Here is a 23,863-nt window from a genome sequence, read left to right on the forward strand (position 1 = left end):
AAGGAAACTGAGGCAAACAGGGTTAAATGATTTGGCTAGGGTCACATAAACACATAAACAGCAGTAAGTGTCTGAGACCAGATTGAAATTTCCTGTTCCTAGTTGCAGCACTCTCTCCACTGTGTCCCTTATTTGCCCCTGTATATTCTAGTTTCTCATCTGTGTCTTATATTTTCTTCTAAAAAAGAGTTGAAAGACTGTGGATATGGTAAGCCCCAAACAACCTCATAAATAATAAAATGAAATTTATATTAGTAGGAAAAATGGTTACAGATCTGAGCTTTATATCTGAAGCAGATGCTTCAGGTAGTTAAATTATGATCTGGTTCAAAAAAAAAAAAGATTAAAATCAACATTGAATTTAAAAAAAAGATAGCAAATAAAGATACTGTGAACAAAAGCTACAAATTGAAATTGATTTATTAAAATGATCTCTGATTGGTAACAACAGCAAGAAGTGGAATAAGGCAAAAATATTACCATTTCTTGAAAAAGTGTAACTTTTGAATTTATCATAAGGTAGAGACCAAGTCAGCTGAGAAAGCACCATAGCCAGGAATTTCTTGATCACATTTTCCATTGTAGAAAGATGGACACTAAGGGCAGTTCTGATTTATAATGCAAATTCATAGGTAAAGCTCTAAAGAAGAACATAAGTTATGCAATTTTAAAAAAATAAAACAAGAAAAAAGAGAGCAAACATAATTCTAAAGAAAACTTGATGTGAGAGCCAAATAAAATATTTTGTATCAACAAGACTTGCAAATGAAAGTGACAGGTTAATTAATGCCAAATGGATCAAAGTTGTCAGTGTTTCTTTAATGATCTGTTTCATGATCAGTGACAGGAATTACCACATTTGAACTCTAGCATTTCATTCTTAGAGGTGATATATAAAGGAGTAAGAATAACTTTCTGGAAGGTAGGAACAGTGACTGAACTATGCTAAGTTTATGTGGAAAAAATTTGTGCTGGAGGCAGCATGATTTTTAAAGACTTGAGAGGTGTTAAAAGAGAGGGGAGAAGATACCAAAAGAAGACAAAACTATGGATGATAATAATATTCAAACAAGGTAATGATACTGTCAGCTACTGACATTCTTTCATATATACATGAGGTATATATAATCCTAGATATGTCATTGTACATCACAGATAAAATATATCTATTTTCTCATTTTCATGAAAATTATCCTATATTAAGGGATATCCTTAATGAAAATGCCCAAAGGGAACAAGCAGATTTCAACACCTGTCTCTCTATCACTTCACTTCTTTGAAGATACACAATTGACTGGTGTACAACTCATATGTAATCTCACCATATTCACTGTTTATTAATTACCAAATCCCTTTCCAGGACTCTTTCCTCCCCTCCCCCTCAAGGAAAAAGGAAAAAAAAATCACTGTAGCTTTGAATGCTTGCTTCCAATAAGGAATCTCTTTTGAACATATAATTTAAAAAAAATTCCTTGGTGTAAATAGACATGAAGATAACTTTTTAGTGATCCATTGATTATTTTAAAAGAGAAATGTGTGTTTGCCAAAGATGTGTATCATTATCATGGAGGATGATAGAAGAATAACTCCTTACATGTAGCAAAGATCTTCAAGATATCCATGTTTATAGATGACATTATTTATTGTTATAGTGATTATTTGAGAGATAATTGACCTAATAATTCATATTAAAAAACAAATTAAACGAGTGAAAATGCCTTTTGTCTTGATTGTGAAATGCAGTTGGATGGCTGATTTACTGCATTTTTATTTCAGTGTATATATTTGTGATAAACATTGCTGATGGGCAGGGATATTTAGAATTGAATAGGAAGAAGAGATCAGATTTGATTTTGTTTTTATAAATTGGGTTGTTTTTAATGATGTTAAACTCTTTTATATAAAGACCTGTCTTTTCAACATAAATGTTCTGAATGATTGTAGATCTTAGAACATCGGTTTTTGCATGTGACCAAGCAGCATATTTTCAGTAATAATGCACATGAAAGAAATAATGCAAAGATATGTTTTTGGAAGTACAAAATTGGAAGAGGGAGCAAGCATTCACAAGGTATGAGAGAGAGGAGAGATGTGTAACTTTAGGTACTGCATTAGTAAGTCCTGTTGAAAAGAGCTTGAGGAAGGCTTTCAGCATTTTGAGTGCAACCTATATAGAAAATAATAAAGAGTGAATGAGCACCTTGTGTGTCTGGTGAAAATACCCACATTGATGGGGTCACAGATTGAGTACAGTAAAACACTTTTACCCTTCTTTTTTATCCATTTTCACTCACATGTGTGTTCTCATTTCCATACATTGGGTTTGTTCTTTTGAAATCTGATTTATTGATGAACTTCCTGTGTAGCCACATTGATTGGTTTTTTAGACACCTTCTATTTTGCTTTCTTCCTTGGAACTGATGACAACTTCCCCACCAGAGTTTTAATTTGTGAATTCCTTTCTTGAGTTGACAGCATTTTTCTTAAGAATTCTGTGCCCTGTCTAGTTTGAGTCTTTTTTTTTTTTTTTAACTGTTGTAGGATTCAAAATGAAGTGTAATTTTTTTTTTTAATCTATGGCAGATTCATTTTCCTGAGGTTCACTTCATTTCCATTTCTGGCATCATCATTGAACACAATATTTTTACTAGTACCTCACTGATTGTGAATTGGCTGTAAAAGTAGAGGAATGAATACACTTCAAAAATAATACTTTCATATTTATGTTATATGAAAAATTAGTAATTTTACAAAAATCCTAAAACCCAACTGCAAAATAATTTGGTGTTAAGTACTTTTGAAAAATTATGTCACACACATTGTGATCGTTTAAATATTATGTGTGTCTCAAAGAGACAGCAAAAATTTCCAATAAAATGGAAATTAATTGTGCTTTGTGTTTTTATATACCTCTGGGTACTTTTAAATATGTATTCAGCATTATATAAATTTTGTTTGCTTAATTCTTGTAAATTATGGAGGAGGGAAAGCAGACATTACAAATATTTTAATACACAAATAATCTTTGAAATAAACATTAGTCTTAAACGTAATTTTAAAAATAGATTTTTACAGATTTATTTGGTTTTTGTTGTTTAGATTTCAACTATAACTATTTATCTCTCCCTCCCAAAGAGCCATCATTATTAACAAAAAAGTAAAAAAGAAACAAAGGAAGAAAAAATATCTTTAGTAAAACTATAACAAAAACAGTTTGACATTTTATTTAGAGTACCATCTCTTGGAATCCCTTGTTTATGCAAAGGAGTGAGGGAAAATATCTTGTTATATCCCTTTTTTTGGGGAGGAGGCAAGCTTGTTTTTTAATAATTTTGCATCATTCAATTTAGATTTTTTGTGGTTATTGATTTTATCACCTTTGTCATGTAGATTGTTTCCTGAGTCTCCTTGCTTTACTTTTCATCAGTTCACAAAAGCATTTTCTATGTTTCTGTATTCATTAGGCTTGTAATAATAAGCCATTACATTCACATGCTAAAAATTTGTTGAGATGTTCCCTAATTTGTGAGCATCTGCTTTGTTTCAAATTCTTTGCTAAAAAAGTATTTCTATAGATATTTGGGAGATATGTGGAGCCTTTTTAAAAAAGTGTTCTCCTTGGGATATTTGCTTATCATTGGAATCTTTGGGCCAAGGAGTATGAACATTTTATTAACTTTGTTTGATTCCACATTGTTTTCCAGAATAGTTGTACCAATCTATAGCTTCTTCAGTCATTATTGTTTTCCTGTCTCCATAATCCTTCCAACACCAACAATTTTCATCTTTTGTCATCTTTGCCAATTTAATGAATGTGAGGTGAAACCTCAGAGTTGTTTTGATTTGCATTTTATTATTAATGATTTGGAAAATTTTTTGATATGTAATTTGCAGTTTGCATTTCTTCTTTTGAGAACTATTTTTTCATATCCTTTGACCACTTCTCAGGGCTTTTAAATGTAGTTTTTATTACATGTCAAAGGTTAGATTTTTTTCTTTGGGAAAATGTCTCTATAGTCAAAATTAATAGGAAAATAAGATTTCACTATGTTAGCTTTTCTTTATGTACAATTTTTTCAGGAATGAATTTGATTACATTGGCTTTCTTTATATGGTGAATGCTAACTTGGTTTTTGTGTTTTTATCTTCCCTTCTCATGTGATGTATATGATGACCATTTCAGAGTAGCCTACATGGGGGATTATGAGGGCCTGGTGATTTAAATGGAAGGAAGGGAATAGATTTAAGAGATTTTCTGGTGGTAGAAATAATCTAAACTGAATGGGTATGTGGGATGAGTGAGAATGGGATGAGTTAGAAATTAGGGATGACACTGGGGCTCCAAAACTATGTAAACTGAAGGATGGTAGTGTCCTTAGAAACAGGGAACTTTAATAAGCGGAATCAATAAGGGGATAGGTTTTAGAGCAAAGCTAATGAATATGTTTTGGACATGATACCTTTGAGGTGCATGGTTAAAAATATCCAATAGGCAGTTTGTGATATGGAATTTGAGTCTAGGGAGGAGATTGGGTAATAGAAAACTGATTCAAAATTGAAAAAAAATGCTTCCTTTAACACAGTATCAAAAGTAAAAAGAACACACCAAGTACTATTTGTAAGTGTGGGAATCATCTACATAGAGTTGATAGTTTAATTTATGTGAGACTACAGAGAGAAAAGAGAGGAGGCCTCAGGAGAGAGCCTTGGGGAAAGTGGATGTTGGTTTAGCAGAGGCAATGAAGCTGCAGACTAGGAGAAAGAGAACCTAGCACTCTCATTAAAAAATCCCAGAGTTGAGATCAAGAAGGATGAGCACTGAGAAAAAGCCTTTAGAAGTGAAAGTTAATAAATCATTGGTAACTTTGTAAAGAATTGTTTTAATTGAGTACTGAGGTCAGAAGTTAGATTGTAAAGAAAAAGAAGTGAGAGGTGGTGACCAAAACAGAGTTTATTATTCCTTTTTCCAAATTGTCCCATCTCCCAAACTGCTCTATTTCTGTTGACAGCACCACCAATTGCTCCAGTCTCCCAAGTTGTCAGCCTCTGAATCACTTTGATTTCTTACCTGCCCTCACTCTACACTCTAGCCAGGTGTCCAGGCTTGTTGATTCGAACTCTTCAGTATCTCTTTGATACTCTATCTTCTTTACACTTATCCCTGCTCCCAGTTGAATATTGCTAATTAATCTCCTTTCCTCAAGTTTCTCCTCCAAGCTTTTCCTCTGTAGAGTACCAAAGTAATTTCCCAGCACATACATCTGATCATGTCACTTTGCTGTCCTTAGTCAGCTTTGTTGAGTCTCTGTTATATCTAGAATCTAGTACAAATTCTCTGTCTGGCCTTGGTTTCAACCTAACTTTCTTCTTTTTAAAATAATTATTTTTGAAAATAATTATAACTTTTTATTGACAGAACCCATGCCTGAATAATTTTTTACAACATTATCCCTTGCACTCACTTCTGTTCCGACTTTTCCCCTCCCTCCCACCACCTCCTCCCCCAGATGGCAAACAGTCCTATACATGTTAAATATGTCACAGTATATCCTAGATACAATATATGTGTGCAGAACCGAATGGTTCTCTTGTTGCACAGGGAGAATTGGATTCAGAATGTAAAAATAACCTGGGAAGAAAAACAAAAATGCAAATAGTTTACATTCATTTTCCAGTGTTCTTTCTTTGGGTGTAGCTGCTTCTGTCCATCATTGCTCAATTGAAACTGAGTTAGATCTTCTCTTTGTTGAAGAAATCCACTTCCATCAAAATACATCCTTATACAGTATCGTTGTTGAAGTATATAATCTCCTGTCAACCTAACTTTCTAGCCTCCTTTTATATTATACCCCTGCAAGCAGTCTACAGCCCAGACAAACTTGTCGTTTCTTGTTCTTCATGTGTGACGTTTCCATCTCCTATCTCTGTGCCTTTGCCTCATGCCTGGAATGCACTTTGATGTCAGACAGTCCCAGACTTCCCAGCTCAACTTAAGTGCCAACTCCTCCAGAAAGATAGCCTCCTCTTATCCTCTCAGTGGGTCATGCACTTTCCCTTCTTCTCTGGAAATCACTTTGTATGTTATTTTGTATTTGTATCTGTTGTTTCTAAGACGAGATCCTTCAAATCAGAGATTTCTTAATTTTTATTTTCATATCCCTTGCCCTGTCACAGTTGCCTTGAATGAAGGATTGTGGAGTGAATGTGAGAAAACTAGTTCAGAGAAGACTTCCTTCAAGAAAGCTTTTTGGACCCTTTGGTCATTAGTGTTCTCTCTTCCTCCTCAAAAAAATCATGTATACTTATCATGTAATTTTCTGAAGGTAGTGATTACTTTTCATTTTTCTTTTCCTATGTGCTTTGCACATTTAGAAGAAGCTTATTATATGCTCCTTAGGTTGGATTTTAAACAACCCAAGTTAGTTATTCAAGCCAGATACTTTCATTTTTCATATGTGATATTTAATATTAGTTTTAGTTTTTTAAAATATTATTTAATCTTACAGTAGGAAAAAATAGAACCATTTTATCTGTGTACACACACAGGAAGCCAGGTTTTGTAAATTAATATTATTTGTTAAAATTTTGAATAACTGAAAACCTTGATTTGACATTGAAGTTGTGTTTGTTTGGGTTTTTACAGTGAATGAAGTAAGGTGCTTTTGAGGCTAATTCTGTTTATAGAAGACTTGCAATTTACAGACTATAAATCTTCCTTCCTATCCTCATCCCCATTTACTTTTTGAAAATCTTAAATTCTAGGAATGAATAGAATCCAGTTATCTCGTTCATATGGAGAATCTTGCCTCCATTGGTTTTTCTGCTTTAATCTGATCTATTCACTTTTCTTTCTGTGAAACATATTTTATACTGTCCTATTCTTTGTTATTTCTGGAATGCCCTTTTTGTTTCCACACTTTCATACTTTAAAATCTTTTTCATCCTTTAAGGCCCAGATAATAATTTCACTTCTTCATTGAAGCTTCTCTGATCACCCTTGATTAAAGTGTTCTCTCTCTGTCACATGAACTACTTCTACATTTTATGTTTTTTATATAAACCCTTGTATTTGCTTGGCTTAATTTCATTTGTCTGTTGAACCAAGGTGCTCACCTGCCTTAGTAGAGGGAATTTGCTCATTTTGGAATTCCTTATCATAGGTCCAGTCTCACTCTTCATTTGATTATTAACAGACCAAGCTGAATTAATATAATCTTTTTGAGATACTTATCATCTAGCATCCCACCTGTTTATTGAAGGCATTTAATTAAATTTTCATTTTCATATCTCTACAGGTCATATAGAAAAATAATAGCATAGGCCACATCTAGGTTTTTAAAAAATAATTATGCTTCATGTTAACATTTATTTTTTAAAATATTGAGTTCTCAAATCAGTTCCAATAGAGCAATAATGAATTGAATCAGCTACACCCAGCGAAAGAACTGTGGGAGAGGACTATGAACCATTACATAGAATTCCCAATCCCTATATTTTTTTTTGCCTGCATTTTTGATTTCCTTCACAGGCTAATAGTACACTATTTCAAAGTCTGATTCTTTTTTGTACAGCAAAATAACTGTTTGGACATATATACTTATATTGTATTTAATTTATACTTTAACATATTTAACATGTATTGGTCAACCTGCCATCTGGGGGAGGGGATGGGGGAAGGAGGGGAAAAATTGGAACAAAAGGTTTGGCACTTGTCAAAATTGTAAAATTACCCACGCATATAACTTGTAAATAAAAAGCTATAATTAAAAAAAAAAAAGAAAATATTGAATTCTTATTTTTGTCTCTCTGTTTTGCCTTTCTTCCACCTTTTGAGAAGGCAAGTGATATATCAGTTATATATTAAATTTTTATTATATATCAAGTGGTATATCAGTTATATATTAAATTATTATATTAAAAATAATTCCATATTAGCCATATTGTAAAAAAGAAAAAAAAAGCAAGAAAAATAAAGCAAAAAAGTATGCTTTAATTTGTACTCAGAATTAATCAATTCTCTTTCTGGATGTATGTCATTTTTCTTTTGAGTTCTTTGAAATTTTTAGGATCATCATATTGATTAGAGTAGCTAAGTCTGTCACAGTTGAACATCTTTACACCCTTTGATTGTCTCCTGATTCTGCACATTTCACTTTTTATCAGTTCATGTAAGTTTTCTTCATCATCTCTCTTCATCATAATAGTTTCTATCACAACCATATACCATTATTTGTTTAGTCATTCTTCTCAATTTCTAATTTTGCATCACAAAAGGAGTTATTATAAATATTTTTTATGCCGATAGGTCCTTTTCCTTCCTCTTTCATTTCTTTAAGATACAGAGCTAGTAATGGTATTGCTGAATTAAAGGGTATGCACAGTTTTGTTTTGTTTTTTATCTCTTTGGACACAGTTCCAAATTGTTCTCCAGAATGGTTGGACCACTTCACAATTCCACCAGTGGTGCATACGTATTACTATTTTTCATATACCCTGCAGCATTTATTATTTTCTGTTATGTTAGCCAACCTGATAAGTATGAGATAGTGCCTCAGAGTGGTTTTAAATTATATTTCTCTAATTACATTTAGACATTTAGAGCTTGATAGCTTTGATTTCTTTTTCTGAATACTGCTTGCTTATATCTTTTAACCATTTATCACTTAGGACACATCTAATGACTTTTGGGGGAAAATTCTGTATTTATTCAAATCAGTAAAATAGTAGATGAGAACAAATGTTTATGACTTGAAATGGATTTTTAACGTTCAATTATAGACTTTAGATCCTATTTTAAATCTTTCTTTACACTTTCTCCCCCTTAATTCCTGGTTGTATTGTGAGAATATTTTAAGTTTTAAGGCTTTAGTAGGTGGCAAAAAAAGACAAAATATTACCTGTAATGAAATTGATAATTTTCTTTCACTGTTTAGAAACTGACTTTATATGTTTTGGATATTATTTGTTCAAGTGGCATTGCTATAGTATCAGAGATAGAATACAATGTATTATCAAAGAACTCATAGGAAAAAGCATTGAACTACAGGGGGAAAAAGCTGAGAAAACTAAGAAAGCTCAGTAGTTAAGAACTTTAAGGAGAAATACTGAGCCTGGGACCTGATTGAGGTGTTGTTAATAACATGCTGGAAACCCAATTCCTTATTTTCTGCAATGCACTGATGTAAAGGCTGCTTCTTTGTGAGAAGTCTGTTTCCTTTTGACTCCTAGAATTGTGGAAGCATTGTGGCCATACATCAGACCAGCTCATTTTCTTGTTTAGCATTTCAGTAGAGGCTGAATGTGAATAGAAATTTTATCTCTTTGTTTATAGAAACTGCCAAGTTTGGTTTCTTAATAGTGTTATCTCTCCATTATTAAAGTTCTCATTCTTTTAACTTTTGGCTCCATTCATAGCTTCTGAAGAATAAATATCACATTTGGAGGGAAAATAAGACTTAAAGATATTGTTACTTAAATATTGTAGCTTTAACTGAATAGTCCCACTTTTTTCTTCATGTAAAATTTTTCTATGTTTAGAAAGTTGCTTCTCCAAGCAGCCTAAGAGTTTTACTGATATATTCCTTGAATTTTCTGGTTACCTATTTAGAAAATTTTGTCCTTTTAATGAAAAATTTATTTGGTAAATAGTTGGTATACATAATATTTAGATTATTTAGAACTCATGGTTTACTTTAAATTGTTTAAATTACCCTCTAAGTGTTAGTTATTTTAAAAAACACATAGAACTACTCTCATCATTAGAATATCATTACCTTGCTATAGACTCCTTTCTTTTTCACATTATTAACACAAATTCTTGTCAATTGATAAAGTTTCTACTCTCATGTCTAAATGACTTCACTCTTGCAGTTGCTATTTTATCATATTTAATAGCTGTTGATAGAAAGTTATTTGGTGAATATGCTGGTTTAGGTTCATACTGGATCACAGAACTGGAGCAAGAAAGACACTTAGAAGTCTGAAAGGTCCGCCTCCTTATATTACAAAGAGATGAACTGAGGCCCAGTTTTGTTAAATGTCTTGCCCAAGCAGATTGATGGTTTGAATTTGGACTCCAAGTTCATTGGTCTTTTGAATCATGCACATTGATGGTCATCTTTAGTATCAATAAACTTTTCTGGAGTAGCATTTACATTTTATTTTGCACACACATCTGAAAGCTTCACCCAGTTCTTAATCCACTGATAGACAAAAGAGATAAAGAACTGGACCCAGAAAGCCACATTCTGGGTAGCTGACAGGAGTTGGTGGATGTGTGATCACTATCTCCCTCCAGCCAGATGGAAGCAGAAGTTCACAAACTTGACATGTTCTCACCTGTTCACTACCCAGTACTCCAGTGAATGAGACTTCTATTTTGCTACTAATTCAGTTTAACTCATAGGATATACAGCTGGATTTTAGATATTCACCCATTGTTTAGATATTCATCAAGAGGAAGCCGAGGTTCAGAGAGGTTATCCCTATCTTGTAGAATTAAGTAGTAGTCATTTGAGTTCAAGTTCTATGACTTGAAGTTTAATTCTCTTTCTGCAACATTACCCTGATCATTAAATGGCAAAAGACTTACCTGACAAAAATGGAGTCTGTGATAGCATGGAAGCAGCCTTACTCTGCTGGGGTGAACGTGTGTGAAGAGGCGATGAGAGCAGGAAATTTAATCAGTTGTTGTATAATTTCATGAGGTAGGGCAGTCACAAGTGGAGAGGGCAGAAGAAAAATGTCTATATTTCACTGAAGCACACCTTTAAGCAAGAAGGCAAGTATGTGAGTTCATGAGATTACCAAGTAGAGTGGTAAAGAAGGAAAAAAGAATAGCGCTCAAGACAAATACAAAGCCCCAGATTAGTAGTAGGTTTGACTTGGATGAAGGTTTAGCAAAGAAGAACTGAGAATGTACTTGGATGTACAAGAAGGTCACTAGAAATGACCAAGTTGAAGAAATTGGAGACGGGGATGTTTGAGGGAGTAGTAAAATGTATATTGGAGTCCCCTAGTAATGAAGGCAGTAATGAAGGTAGAAAGATCATGAGCCAACCATTGAGCATAAGAAAGAAGGTACATGTCCTGGAGGCTGGAGTTACCAGACAATAGTTACCAGAATTTTGATTGGGTGGTAGATATGGATTGTGAACCTTCGAGGCGGAGAGGATACTGAGTGATGATATTAGAGAATCTGGAAGTAGTAATAAGGAGTAAGAAGTGTTCCAACTCCCTCATGTTGACCAGAAAGTTGGGGGAAATGAGTGAAAGTATAACCAGTGATGTAAAGGATGACCAGGCAGGCTATGTCATCATGAGGGAGCCAAATTAGAGCTTGAGCAAAGGAGTGAGAAAGGAAAATTTCAAATGAAAGCCAAATTTGTTTCCTATAGAGCAAACATTCCAGACAACATAGTGGGAAGAATAGGTAGCTTTAGAGTATAACACTGGGAGGAGTGAGATGGGAATAAGGCATTAGTCAGGATGTGAATGAATATGGTCCAAATCATGACAGTTGGGAATTCAGGATCCCTGAGATGATGAGAATATAACCAGGTAGGGATTTGTTAATCTAGATTAGCTAGCTAGATCTAATTTACTTTAAATTATTAAGACTTCTTATATTCTTATTGTCAGTTTACCATAACATTAAAACTACAAACTATCAGATTTTTACTAGTTCATAGTGTTTCCATTCCCCTTATTAAAAATAGTTTGTTTGTGGCAGTGGGCTTTAGTAATCTAAACAGAAGTGTTTTGTTGTTGGTGTCTTGGGTCAGTTTGTTATATATTTTATGTATATTTTGCTCCAAGAATGTCCTTTTTATATAAACATCCATTCCTCTTGTTCCATTAATTGAAGAGTGGCATCTTTGTACTCACATACCAGGCCCAAGGCAGAGAAATGCTCTGATGTTTCCACAAGTGAATTAAAGCCCCTGGCTAAAAGAGAGATACAAAGGACTAGTACATGAGGATAAAGTGAATACACATGAGATCAAAAGAACAGAAGCAGAGGCAAAGAAGAGAAACTGATTATAGATATATTCAAAGAGAATCACAGGCAGAGATGCAGAGAAAGGAAGAACCAAGGTAGAGTAGAGCAGAGAGACAGATTAGTTACTGAGAGGTAAAAGAGATCTCATAATTGTACTTACTAGATTTGTGGAATTGTATCAGAGATATATTTCGCATTATATGAGATAAAATTTGCCTTTTTGTACCATTGGTTATTAAAATTCTTACTTGGTTTGGTTTGAGAATTTGTGTTAATTTGAGAGGTGGACAAGCTTTGATTTATACAGGTGATAAATGCATTGATTTGACTATTCTAACTTTCTTCTAAAAATCTCAGAATATGAATTTCATTTATTTTCAATTAGTTTTTAATTTTAATGTTCCTTAGTTTGAATTTTTATATCTAATTAGTACAAAATGTTGTTTATCCTGTAATGACTACATCTCTCCTGTCAGTCATATTTTTTATTCACATATTTTGTAATGAGCCCTTTAGATTTTTTAAAAATACTTTTAACATTAAGAAATTTTTTCCTTCCCTATCAATTGAGAAGACTAACTATATCAATTATTCATGTGGAATCCTGTAAGATGTATTTCTATAATAGCCATGTTTTAGAAAAAAAAGTAAGAAAAAAATTTTTAAAATTATACTTCAATTTGCAGTCAGAGTTCATCAGTTCTTTTTGTAGAGGTGGATAGCATTTTTTGTCACAAATCTTTTAAAATTGGCTTGGAACATTTTATTGCTTAGAGCAGCCAAGTCTTTCACAGTTGATCAGTATTACAGTATTGTTACTGTGTAAATAATCTCCTGGTACTGTTTCTTTCCTCTGTCAAATCAGATGGGTCTTCCTAAGATTTTTTTTTCCTCTTATGCCACAATTGTGTTTCATCATAATTATATACCTGTTTAGCCATTTTCCAACTGATGGGTATCCCTTCAATTTTCAATCCTTTGCCACAACAAAAAATTAATTGTTCTACTAGTCTTGTTTATATGAGTTCTTTCCCTTTTTCTTTTATCTCTTTAGTGTACAGACCTAGTAATTGCTGGGTCAGAGGGTATGCACAGTTTTATAGCTCTTAAGGCATAGTTCCAATTGTTCTCCAAAATGATTTCACTTTTGGATTTTTTCAATAGCCTCTTGAGTGTGTATCCTGTTTTCTCTCTGCTCCAATCTGTCCTCACCCTGCTTGTCTAAATCTTACCATTGGGGGCAGCTAGGGTCTTACCATTACTGGTCTTCCAAGTACTACAGACACCGCCAGCCATGTTCTTGAGAAGAAGAATCCGGAGCCAGAGGAACGGAATGGGGAAGACAGCTTTATCGCCAGTTTGTTACATCTTCAGGAACTCCTCTCTCTGCCTCTTTGCCTGCCTCCTTTTTTATACCTTATAGCTCTCAGTGCCACGTATAGACCTAAACAACTATAGTCAAGTTAAAGTTGGAGAGGATCTCTTTAGATCTTTGTGCTTACACCTGTGCTTTCAATACTGGTCAAAGTATTTTCAAACCTGACAGCAAATACTCTGAAGTCCTCAGTAACGATTGACAATCATAATCTTAGTTTGATAGAAAACAGGCCCTAAGCACATGTACAATGAGGTCTGTAAGTACCAACACCAGTCTTGCTTGTACCCATACTTATTCAGTGCTGTTATCCATCAACCTGATAGGTTGACCCTGCACTAACCCTGCTTGGTATTTTCTCATTTCCTCAGGCTAGGCCTCAACAAGGCCCTTAACACCTGCTCATATCCCTCATGTTTCTGCCTCCTCTTCTTGGAAATTCTCAGTAGTTCCTTGTTGTCTCCAGAATGAAACATGGAATCCTCACCCTGGCATTAAAATCTTTCTACAGTACAACGCCTTCCTTCCTTCACATTCTCCGTTGTAGTCAGACTTGCTTGCTAGCACTTGTACAGTATATATCATTGCTCCTATGTCTTTGGACAAATGATGTCTCTCCCTCATGGCTAAAATGAGCCCGTCCTCCTTTTAGAATCTCTGATTACCTGATATATATTTACTTGTGTACATGAAATGTTTCTTCCTCTCCCTCAGCCCAGGATAATGTGTAAGAACTTGAGAATGGGGTTATTTTCTTTTTGCTGTGTGCCTTCTTCATTGTGCAGTGTACCTGGTGGAGACTTAATACGTTTGTTGAATGAATTGAATTGAAGTGCTACTATTTGACATTTGACTAAAGAAATGCTGGGTTTATTATAATGTAGAATGTAGAAGAATGTACAATGTAGAAGAAAATCATTTACTTAAAATTATTGGGAAGGTAATTAAATTGTACATTGATAGTCCTCTACTTTTTGCCATTCTACAGTTTTAAAGCATTCATTTAAATTGCATACTGTTGGTATAGGAAAAGACTGAATAAAATAGGTTTCCATGGAGCCATTAAGATTATTTAATGGAGAAGAGTCAACTTTATCCTCTATAATAATATGATTATAAATTAGGTAATTGTCTTCAGTAGATCTGTCAATTATTGAACCTGTTTGTGTTGAAAGGATTTGAAAGTTGTTTTTTTTAAAGCACTTTAAAACAATTCATATACCTGACAGAGATATATATAGATTAATAGAAGAGAAAGACAATTGAGATGTGTGATTTTATTTAACAGATTTATTAATTAAGGTAACATCAGAGATACTTTAAAAATAAACATGCATATGTATGTATGTGTGTGTGTATATATATATATACATATTTACTTTTACTAATGTTTGTTTTTCTCTTTGTCAGGGCTCCACCTCAGATAAGGCGCTCAAATCGAGAAGTGAGACCCCTGAGGAAAGAAATACCAGGAGTAGGGCCTCGGGGACCTGTAGGCAGAGCACACCCTATATCAAAGAGCGAAAAACCCATCTCCAGTAGAGACAAGGATTTTAGAGCAAGAGGGAGAGATGACAAGGCAAGAATATATTTTTCTAATCATCTCACTGAAAGCTCATATCTTTTGATAGATAAAAATTTACTTTTATTAACTTCTCATGTTCTTATAGGTTCTCATGGTTGTTTAGGTTAAAGAAAAATGTGGTTTGATAGTAAACTCGAAGAGGGTTTTGTAATTTGAATACTGAGTTATATTTCAAGCATTTAAAAATTCAGTGAAAATTATCTTGAAAAGGAATTCAGAGCATAGAAATATATGAATGGGAAAAATAAATTTACTAAGCTTCTGTTGAATATAGACTATTTTTCTGTACATACCCAATATAAAAGAGAAAATAGATCTTTGAAAAATATTTGCAGGGAAAAATATTTTGAATTACAGAAAGTTGTAAATGAAAAATAACTGGGAAAATAATTTTTAGGAGAAAATAGATTTATATAAAGAATAATATGAGGAAGAAGATTCACAGATTTTCATAGCCAAATCAGAATTTTTTTCCTAGTTGAAGGAATTTTACTTGTTTGAAGCTGATTTTATGCATTTGTCTATCTAAGAAATCTCTAGTAAATAAATAGACTACTTCACAGCAGCTTTTTTTTGTCCTGCAAATGAGCTTGTGAAATCTTATTCTTAATCTTTTTCTGCATAATTAGATGACTCAGTATTTCTATTTCATCACAATTCTATATGAAAGAAAAACCAAAGTATCAAGCAACAATAGGCTTCATTGTTGTTTGTAATTTAGTCCTTTAATAGTTTGAGGTGTTAAGAAAAATTTAAGTAAACTTCCAAGGGACTTCAAATTAGCTATGATTGTATCATCTCCTTTAATTAGGAGTTGTTTTTGCCTCCTTTTAAATCATTGTTACTTATAATTAAATAATAGTAATATGTTTGAGTTAGCACAAATATGCTTGATTTTCTTAGTTTGCTAATAACAGTAAATATTCAGGATCATGATCACTTCCATGTAGCTATAAATCAAGAGAAAGCATAGCTTAGTTATATTAACAAATAATTTGCTTTTACAGTTGAGATATAAATAGTCCTTTAATTTATAAATCTGTTCATTTCTTCAATTGCTCAGTCAGTATTCAATGTCTTTTTTTATTTTTATTTATGAACAGTGGTAGGACTTGGATCAGTTATTTCATTGGTGTAGAGAATTCCCAGTTAAGGAAGTTCCCTCTATGCAGTTTAAATCAGCACCTTTTTTACAGCATTTTTTTCTGAAGTTATTTTTAGGAATAATATCTTAAAATTTGCTTCAATGCTTCATCGGAATCCTGAAAAGAAATTAAATTAATGCTGTTTATATTCTTGTAAAACATTATATTTTATCTGTTGTACTCCATGATAATGGTTGACATCATTATTATTATGCCCAGGTCTCCTGTTTGAGGCAAAAGTGTAATAAATAAGGTTATACAAAAGTTCCTTATTCTACCTAATTCTTCTCTCCTCCCCTCCTTCCCGTTGTGTTCTTCAGGGGTCATACAGCCAGCCTTTACAGCTGGAAGAATACAAAGGAGCCTAAAAACATCTGTTTGTCTAAACTAGTACTTTTTTTTTTTAGTAAGAAGAATGCTTAAATTGGAGTAGTTCTTTCAGTGCGATTGGAGATCTTTTCTAAGAGTGGAAGATTATTGCCATTCTAGGACATGTACAGACTAGACATGTGTTCTTATTTATTCTTAGAAAGACCTTATTTCCTAATTTTGTCTTTAAGATTTTATCACTAGTGGAAGTCATTAAAATATCTATTCTAATTTGCAGTCCTTTTGATATTGGTGTATTAGGTCAGATAGTTTCTTTGTCCAGATATCTTTCTGATTTAATTTCTGATTTTTTTTTTTTTTTTTTTTTTGTAGACTTAAGTATAGGATGGATTTGAGTTGGGAGATACTTGAGTTAGGGAGATATGTAGAAGACTCTTAAAGCAGTCCAAGCAAAAAAAGAGTTGATGGGAACCTGACCTGGAGGCTGAGTCATTGAAGTCAGACAGAGGATGGATTGAAAAGTCACTAACTATGAGGATAATGATATTCTTGATAGTGATAGAGAAGGGAATAGTTTAGACAAATTTAAGTAAATTTTCAAGGGATTTCAAATTAGCCATGAAAAAGATAAAAGAGTTTTGTTCTGGGTATTTCAGATTTGAGATGCTCTAGTATGTTTGGTTTGAGGCAGCCAAAGAGCAGTCAGTAATATGAGATAGGAATTCAGGAGAGGGACTCAATATCTAGATCTGGAAATCATCTGCAGAAGATGATAACTGAACCTGTGGGATGTGCTGACCTCACTCCTTGAAATACTCTAAGGCAAAAGAGACCTGGCCTGGATAGAACTCTAAGTGATTATCCTGAAGAGTGGGTATGACCAGACTGAAGGGCCATCATGGGAGACTGCGGAGCAGTTAGACAGGTCTGAGAGCCAGGAGAGAGCAGGAGGAGAGTGTCCGGGTAGGGAATCTGAGGCTGCAGAAGGGTTGAGGAGGCTTGGGGACAGAGAAGAGGCTGCCGCATTTTTCAAGTACAAGGTCATTGCTGGAGAGAGCAGTTTTATCTGATGAGATCAGAAGCCAGATTGGAGAGGTTTCATGAAAGAGTAAAAGGAGAAGATATGGAGGCACAGAGTTTAGGCAGCTTTCTTAAAAAGGTTAGCTGCACACAGGATAAAGACAAGATGAGAGCTGGTGGGGATAGGCTCAAGTGAGAGTTTTTTTTAAGGCTACAGACGTATTTTGGCATTAAGGAATGAATCAAATAGATTGAAGGTCAAGACATATGGTCTAGTTTTTTTGTTTGCTTGTTTGTTTTGTTTTTTTTCTCCAATGGAGTATGAACTGAGATCCTTTGTGAAGGAGATAGAGTAAAAACTTGAGAAGAGATGATGAGGTTTTTAGGGTGAGCCCTTATCTTTTTTCCTGGACAGAACTTTGAAAATTTTCAATCTCTTCAAGCATTTGGACATATGTTATGATGAGACATTAAGAGTTCTTTGTCATATAAAGTTAAATATCTCCAGTTTCTTGAACTGGTTCTCACATGGCCTGTTTTTCATAATTCCTTAACATATTGGTTACCCTCTTCTGTATGACAAACTCTAGTTTATCTGCTTCACAGTATGACCCTCAAAATTCAATACTAGCCTAGGCATTAGTTTCCATTTCTGTAAAATAAGGGCATTAAATTTAGATATGATCTATCAGATTCATTTCATTTCTAAATCTACAATGCTATGATTTGTTCTCAGTAACTCAACTATTAATTGCTGGAGGCAGCAGCATTTGAAACTGCCAATGATAACAAATCTGATTTTCTTGTCATTAAATGACCATGTATTTTAGCTTTATTAAGGAATATGTAAAACAAGACATTAAAAATTACCCTAAAACCAAAACCCAGTAAAAGGAGCAGAGATGTACTGACAACATGGATTGTATTAGTTCCTGCAGTTGGTCATTGATTTTAGCTTTAAACTTCTTGACAGCTAAATAAAAAACAAAGTTATGTTGAGTTATAAAGTTTTCGTTACCAGATAAAAGGAATCATACAGATTTAGCTGACAATACAAATTGTATTCCAATGTTTGAATTTTAGGAGGAATTTATTTTTGAGAATCCTTATATGAGGAGTAATAGTTAACATAATATACAGTGTCTTAAACTAGTTTTGTAAAACACACAGAAAACATTCTTCATATAGACATTTCTTATATTAACCCTTTATAAAAGCCCAGGGTATTAACATTAAACTTAGTGGAACCGTTTCTATAGAGAACTAAAATATTATGTCTAAATCTATAGCTTTCTGATAATTTCATGTCTAATACAGCTATGGAAAGTCATCAAGAGAAGTTTTTGAGAGAAGTTTCAATAAATGCTGTCATTTATAGTTAAATTCTTTGATGAATATCTGAAGTATTGATATATTTTGTTATTGATTAAAGAAGGATTCATTTCATTTAAATCTGGATGTGGAATGCAAAGTTGACATTTTCTTCTGATTGTTTAGGAATCTGATTTGCATTCTAGTCTGAATTGAGTGTCATCTATCTTCCACAGGTAGGATGTTTGACAGGGATATCTTCTGGTATATAAAGAGCTTTGAATTTGCTCAGGCATTCAGACTCCAAATAAGACTCAGATTTGGACTCCAGAGTTCTGCATTATAAATCATGGAAAAAAAAATATTGCTCTTAAAAATTATAGAGGAACAATATACTGATGAGCTACTTCAACTACAACCCTTCTACCTCACCCTGTGGAGCATTCTGACTTGCCTGTTAGGATGAGTTACTCACAAAATGTACCCTTAATGAAGTGATCTATTATATGGGATTGATTTTGATATCTATTTAAATATTGGCAAATATCTACCATATATAAAAATTTTATTTTAGTAGAAGTTTTACTAAGCTGTTCTTCCTGGCAATAATTAGCCAGCAGGTTGCTACTTCTATTTGAGATAAAGTGTATTTATCAGTATAGAAAAGGAGGCTTCTCTTTCCATTGTTTATGGCTAGCATATTCCATCTAATCATCTAATGGCTGACTCAGGTTATTTAAATGCAAGTTATAAAGAAAGTGGTAGGTGATTCCACAGCCCAGTTTTACTCCATTTATAAATAGAATTTCATCTGACAAAACACCATTCAGTCTACTGTCAAGTGCTGATAGCTTTGTTGAGATGGACTTTGAAGAAAGAATATGTATTGAATTATTCAATTTGATTCATATTCTCTTTTTAAAGGCTGCTGAGAACATTGAATACTGTGAAAATTTTATATTTTTAACATATTTTCTTGGTGAGATTAAGGACATTTTAGCTATACTTAGTAGAATGGTTATTCTTAAAATAGTCTTGCTCCTTATATAGTGGAGGATCTCAGAGCTGCAATTTGTTGAGAAAAATATGTTACTAGAGTCGTTAAGAAATGTCCACCTGACTAAAAAGGTTTATAGTTTTGAGGTAATAATGTTTCCTTTTTTCTTTTTTTGAAGATGAGAATATATTATCTCAGGAATTGGTTATAGTGAAAAGTTTGACAGGTTTAGAATCTTCCTACTTGGAACAAAGTCTATTCAGTTTTAATAATAAAATACAAATAAGTTTCTTTCCTTCTTTTCCTTACCCTTCTCTTTCCAACTGTGCCTTCTTTATTCCTTCTTTATTTCACTTTTCTTCCCTTTTTCCTCATATTTTTCCTTTTTTCCTCCATTCCTCCTTCCATGATTATATTTCCCATTGTTAAGTTTTTGAAAATTTAAGGTTATTATACTATACTCACTTGAATTCCCTAAGCTCAAATTATATCAGTTTATGTTGCCAATCTTTTTCACCTCTTTTTCCAAAAACCTATTTAAGTATTATGGAGTATTCTTTGCATCTTTGCTTCAGTGTGACTGTATACTTTATATAGTATAACTTCGTACTAGTTATCATTATTATAAAGCCTGATTCTAGGTAGCATTTAGATATATTTGCTGCACAAACATACTGGAACTGTCTTTTTTTAATAGCATTTTATTTTTTCCAGTTACATGTAAAAAGTTTTCAACATTCACTTTTATAAGATTTTGAGTTCCAAATTTTTTTTCCCTCCTTCCATTCCTTCCTTCCTCATCAAGATGGCAAGCAGTCTGTTATAGGTTGTACATGTACAATCATGGAAACATTTCTACCTTAGACATGTTGTGAAAGAAGAAACAAAATAAAAGGAAAAAGTCACAAAAAAGACACAAAAAAAATGAAAATACTATGTCTCAATCTGCATTCAGACTCCATACTCCTTTCTCTGGATGTAGATAGCATTGTCCATCATGAATCTTTTGGAATTGTATTGCATCATTGTATTTCTGAGAAGAGTAATTTAATCATTGCATAATGTTACTGTTGCTATATACAATATTCTCCTGGTTCTGCTTCACTAATTATCAATTCATGTAAGTACAGATTTTTCTGAAATCCACCTGTTCATCATTTCTTATAGCACAGTAGTATTCCATTACGTTCATATACTATAACTTTTTTAACCATTTCCCAGTTGAAGGACATTTCCTCAATTTCTAATTCTTTCCCACCATAAAAAAGAGATATTATAAATATCATATAAATATATGGTTCCTTTTTGTTTTTTTAGGATCTCTTTGAGATAATACAAACCTAGTACTTTGCTGGATCAAAGGGCTTCACAGTTTGATTGCTCTTTGGGCATAGCTTTGTTACTGTTGACATCTGTCACAAGAAACTTGACTAAAGTTGGACTTGATTTTCTTGCATTACTTCAGAAAAACCAGCCTCCATGCATGTTTAGTAGTGATTTAGGTATTTTACTAAATCAAACCCTAATGGTTTGAAAAAACCACTAAAGTGCTTCTCCAAAGGTAGCAATTTACTCTCTTTTCACCAATTAGAATCAAGTCTGTTTATCTCGGGAAGATTTTTTTTTGTGGAATAGGCTCATACTGTCCCTTTCTTTCTCTGGTAGGATTTGAAACTTTAAGGAGTTGAGTCCCTTTAGACATTTTATTTCTAATGTCTAAAATGTCAAAAAATAAGCAAAGAGCAGAGTTCCAGTGAAGCACTTGGTAATGTCTACTGCATTGGTTCCAAATTTTGAACTGTCTCTGGCACTTAAGTACAATACTTTTAAACTTTTTATGTGTGTGTGTGTGGAAACTGTTATATCTTACTAAACTCAGTAAAATTGAGTATTAAGTATATTATTTAAAAAAACACCATTTCCTTGAATAAAGAATCTGGCATGTCATTTTGTTTTTACTTAATCAGATAATTTTAGAAAAAGCCATTTTGACAACATAATTTCTCAGGAAGACTGGTGGCTTTTTGACATGACTCAGAGGGAGTTTCAAGACATTTATTACTCTAAATCCTGAGATCATTTCTTTCATTATGGTGCTTGTAACTCCTTTTTGTTGTTAACCAAAAATAATATCACAAACCCATGAGATATTGTGTTGCAACTAGATTTATTACAAGAGAAATCAACCTGCATGTGGAATCCTAAGCTAGGGCAAGGAGTTCACAATCGAAACAGAAGCATATATATTTTTGAAATTGTGAAAAAAAGAAGACAAAAAAAAAAAAAAAAAACAGAAATCGCCACCTAAATGGGAGTGGTAAGGAGAAGACATCATGAATAATTAAGAATACTATGAAGATACAATGGTTTGTTTATCTACAAGGGTCCCAGGTGCATAAGCAATTTCCTCATCTAGTGCAGACTGACTAGCACCTGTCTTGATACCCAAGGACACACAAGAGAGTTCAGCTTGGGGTGCAGACAACAAATTATATCGACTGGGGAGGGGGGCTTCATCTTTGACACATTTAGGGCCTCCTACCTACTCTGGTCCAGTGTTTCTGAAAATAAGGCAACTCAAAAAGACAAGTTCAAAAGACCCTTTAACACTGGGGATGATATAGGGCATATATAAGGCCACTCTTCAACATGCAGCAACCAGCTCCTAAATTTTGAACTGATTCTTTAAAACTTAGATAGCTTTCTTCATGACAAAATTGACAGAGAATAAGTTTAGAGGTTTTTTTGTTTGTTTTTTTTACAATTATGAGGGTGATCAGAATAACCTGCTCAGAGTTGGGCTTCTTAAGATCTCTGGAATAATGGAAAGAACCTTTTAACTCTAAAAGCAGATGACTTTTAAGAAGGAGGTTGATTCTGGAGAGCAATTTGGAGTTATGCTCAAAACATTATCAAAACTTTGACCCAGAAGTGTTTCTCCTGGGTCTGTATCCTAAAGAGATCTTAAAGGAGGGAAAGGGACCTACATGTGCAAAAATGTTTGTAGCAGCCCTTTTTGTAGTGGCCAGAAACTGGAAACTAAGCGGCTGCCCATTAATTGGAGAATGGCTGAATAAACTGTGAGTATATGAATGTTATGGAATATTATTGTTCTGTAAGAAAGGACCAACAGAATGATTTCAGAGAGGGCTGGAGAGACTTACATGAACTGATGCTGAGTGAAACAAGCAGAACCAGGAGATCATTGTACATGGCAACAACAAGAGTATACAGTGATCAATTCTGATGGACATAGCTCTCTTCAACAATGAGTTGATTCAGACCAGTTCCAATTGTTCAGTAATGAAGAGAGCCATCTACACTGTGGGAACTGAGTGTGGACCACAACGTAGCATTTTCACTCTTTCTGTTGTTGTTTGCTTGCATTTTTGTTTTTCTTCTCAGGTTTTTTTTTTCTTTCTAAATCCGATTTTTTTTGTTCAGCAAAATAACTGTATAGATATGTATACATATATTGGAGTTAACATATATTTTAACGTGTATTGGAATACCTGCCATTTAGGGAAGGGGGTGGGGGAAAGGAGGGGAAAATTTGGAACAGAAGGTTTTGCAAATTTACCTATGCTTATGTTTTGTAAATAAAAAGCTATAATAAAAGATAAAATAAAATTAAAAAAATAAGTTAAAATAAGAATATGAGGTTGAAAAAATCCTTAATAAGATTGATTAGATTTTTCTGTTTTTTTCATGTATTAATTTCTCAGCACTGTTTAGAAGTTGAGCAAGTTGTCATAATATGATAAAAATTGAGTTCAAAATAGGTTATCTTTCAGTACTATGTATCTCATTATTTAATAATGACAAATTCTCCATTGTTGACTTAATTTTTTAAAAAATTTATCTCTGTAGGGAAGGAAGAATCTGCCAGATGGTGCAGGTGATGGGGAAATTCAAAAGTTTGATGGTGCTGGATATGATAAAGATCTAGTTGAAGCTCTTGAAAGGGACATAGTATCCAGAAATCCTAGCATTCATTGGTATGAGGATTTTTTTAACCTATTTTAAATTCCACTCTTGGGTCCACTTTTATATATGGATGACTTGTTATAACTGGGTATTTGTAAGAAAAAATTTTATA

General features: G+C 33.3%; 1 protein-coding gene across 2 annotated transcripts in view; it reads left to right on the forward strand.

The window, feature by feature from the left end:
* The window catches only part of KATNAL1 (katanin catalytic subunit A1 like 1), a 174,419-nt gene that overhangs the window by 31,849 nt on the left and 118,707 nt on the right, over positions 1-23,863 (forward strand). For both annotated transcript variants that reach the window (XM_051986514.1, XM_051986515.1), the window contains exons 4-5: positions 14,787-14,955; positions 23,635-23,762. In XM_051986514.1, coding sequence (XP_051842474.1) covers positions 14,787-14,955; positions 23,635-23,762 — 297 coding nt within the window. The remainder of the gene's footprint in view (positions 1-14,786; positions 14,956-23,634; positions 23,763-23,863) is intronic.

The sequence above is a fragment of the Antechinus flavipes genome, chromosome 3 (genome assembly GCF_016432865.1).
Source record: "Antechinus flavipes isolate AdamAnt ecotype Samford, QLD, Australia chromosome 3, AdamAnt_v2, whole genome shotgun sequence".
In the NCBI taxonomy this organism is placed as follows: Eukaryota; Metazoa; Chordata; class Mammalia; order Dasyuromorphia; family Dasyuridae; genus Antechinus; species Antechinus flavipes.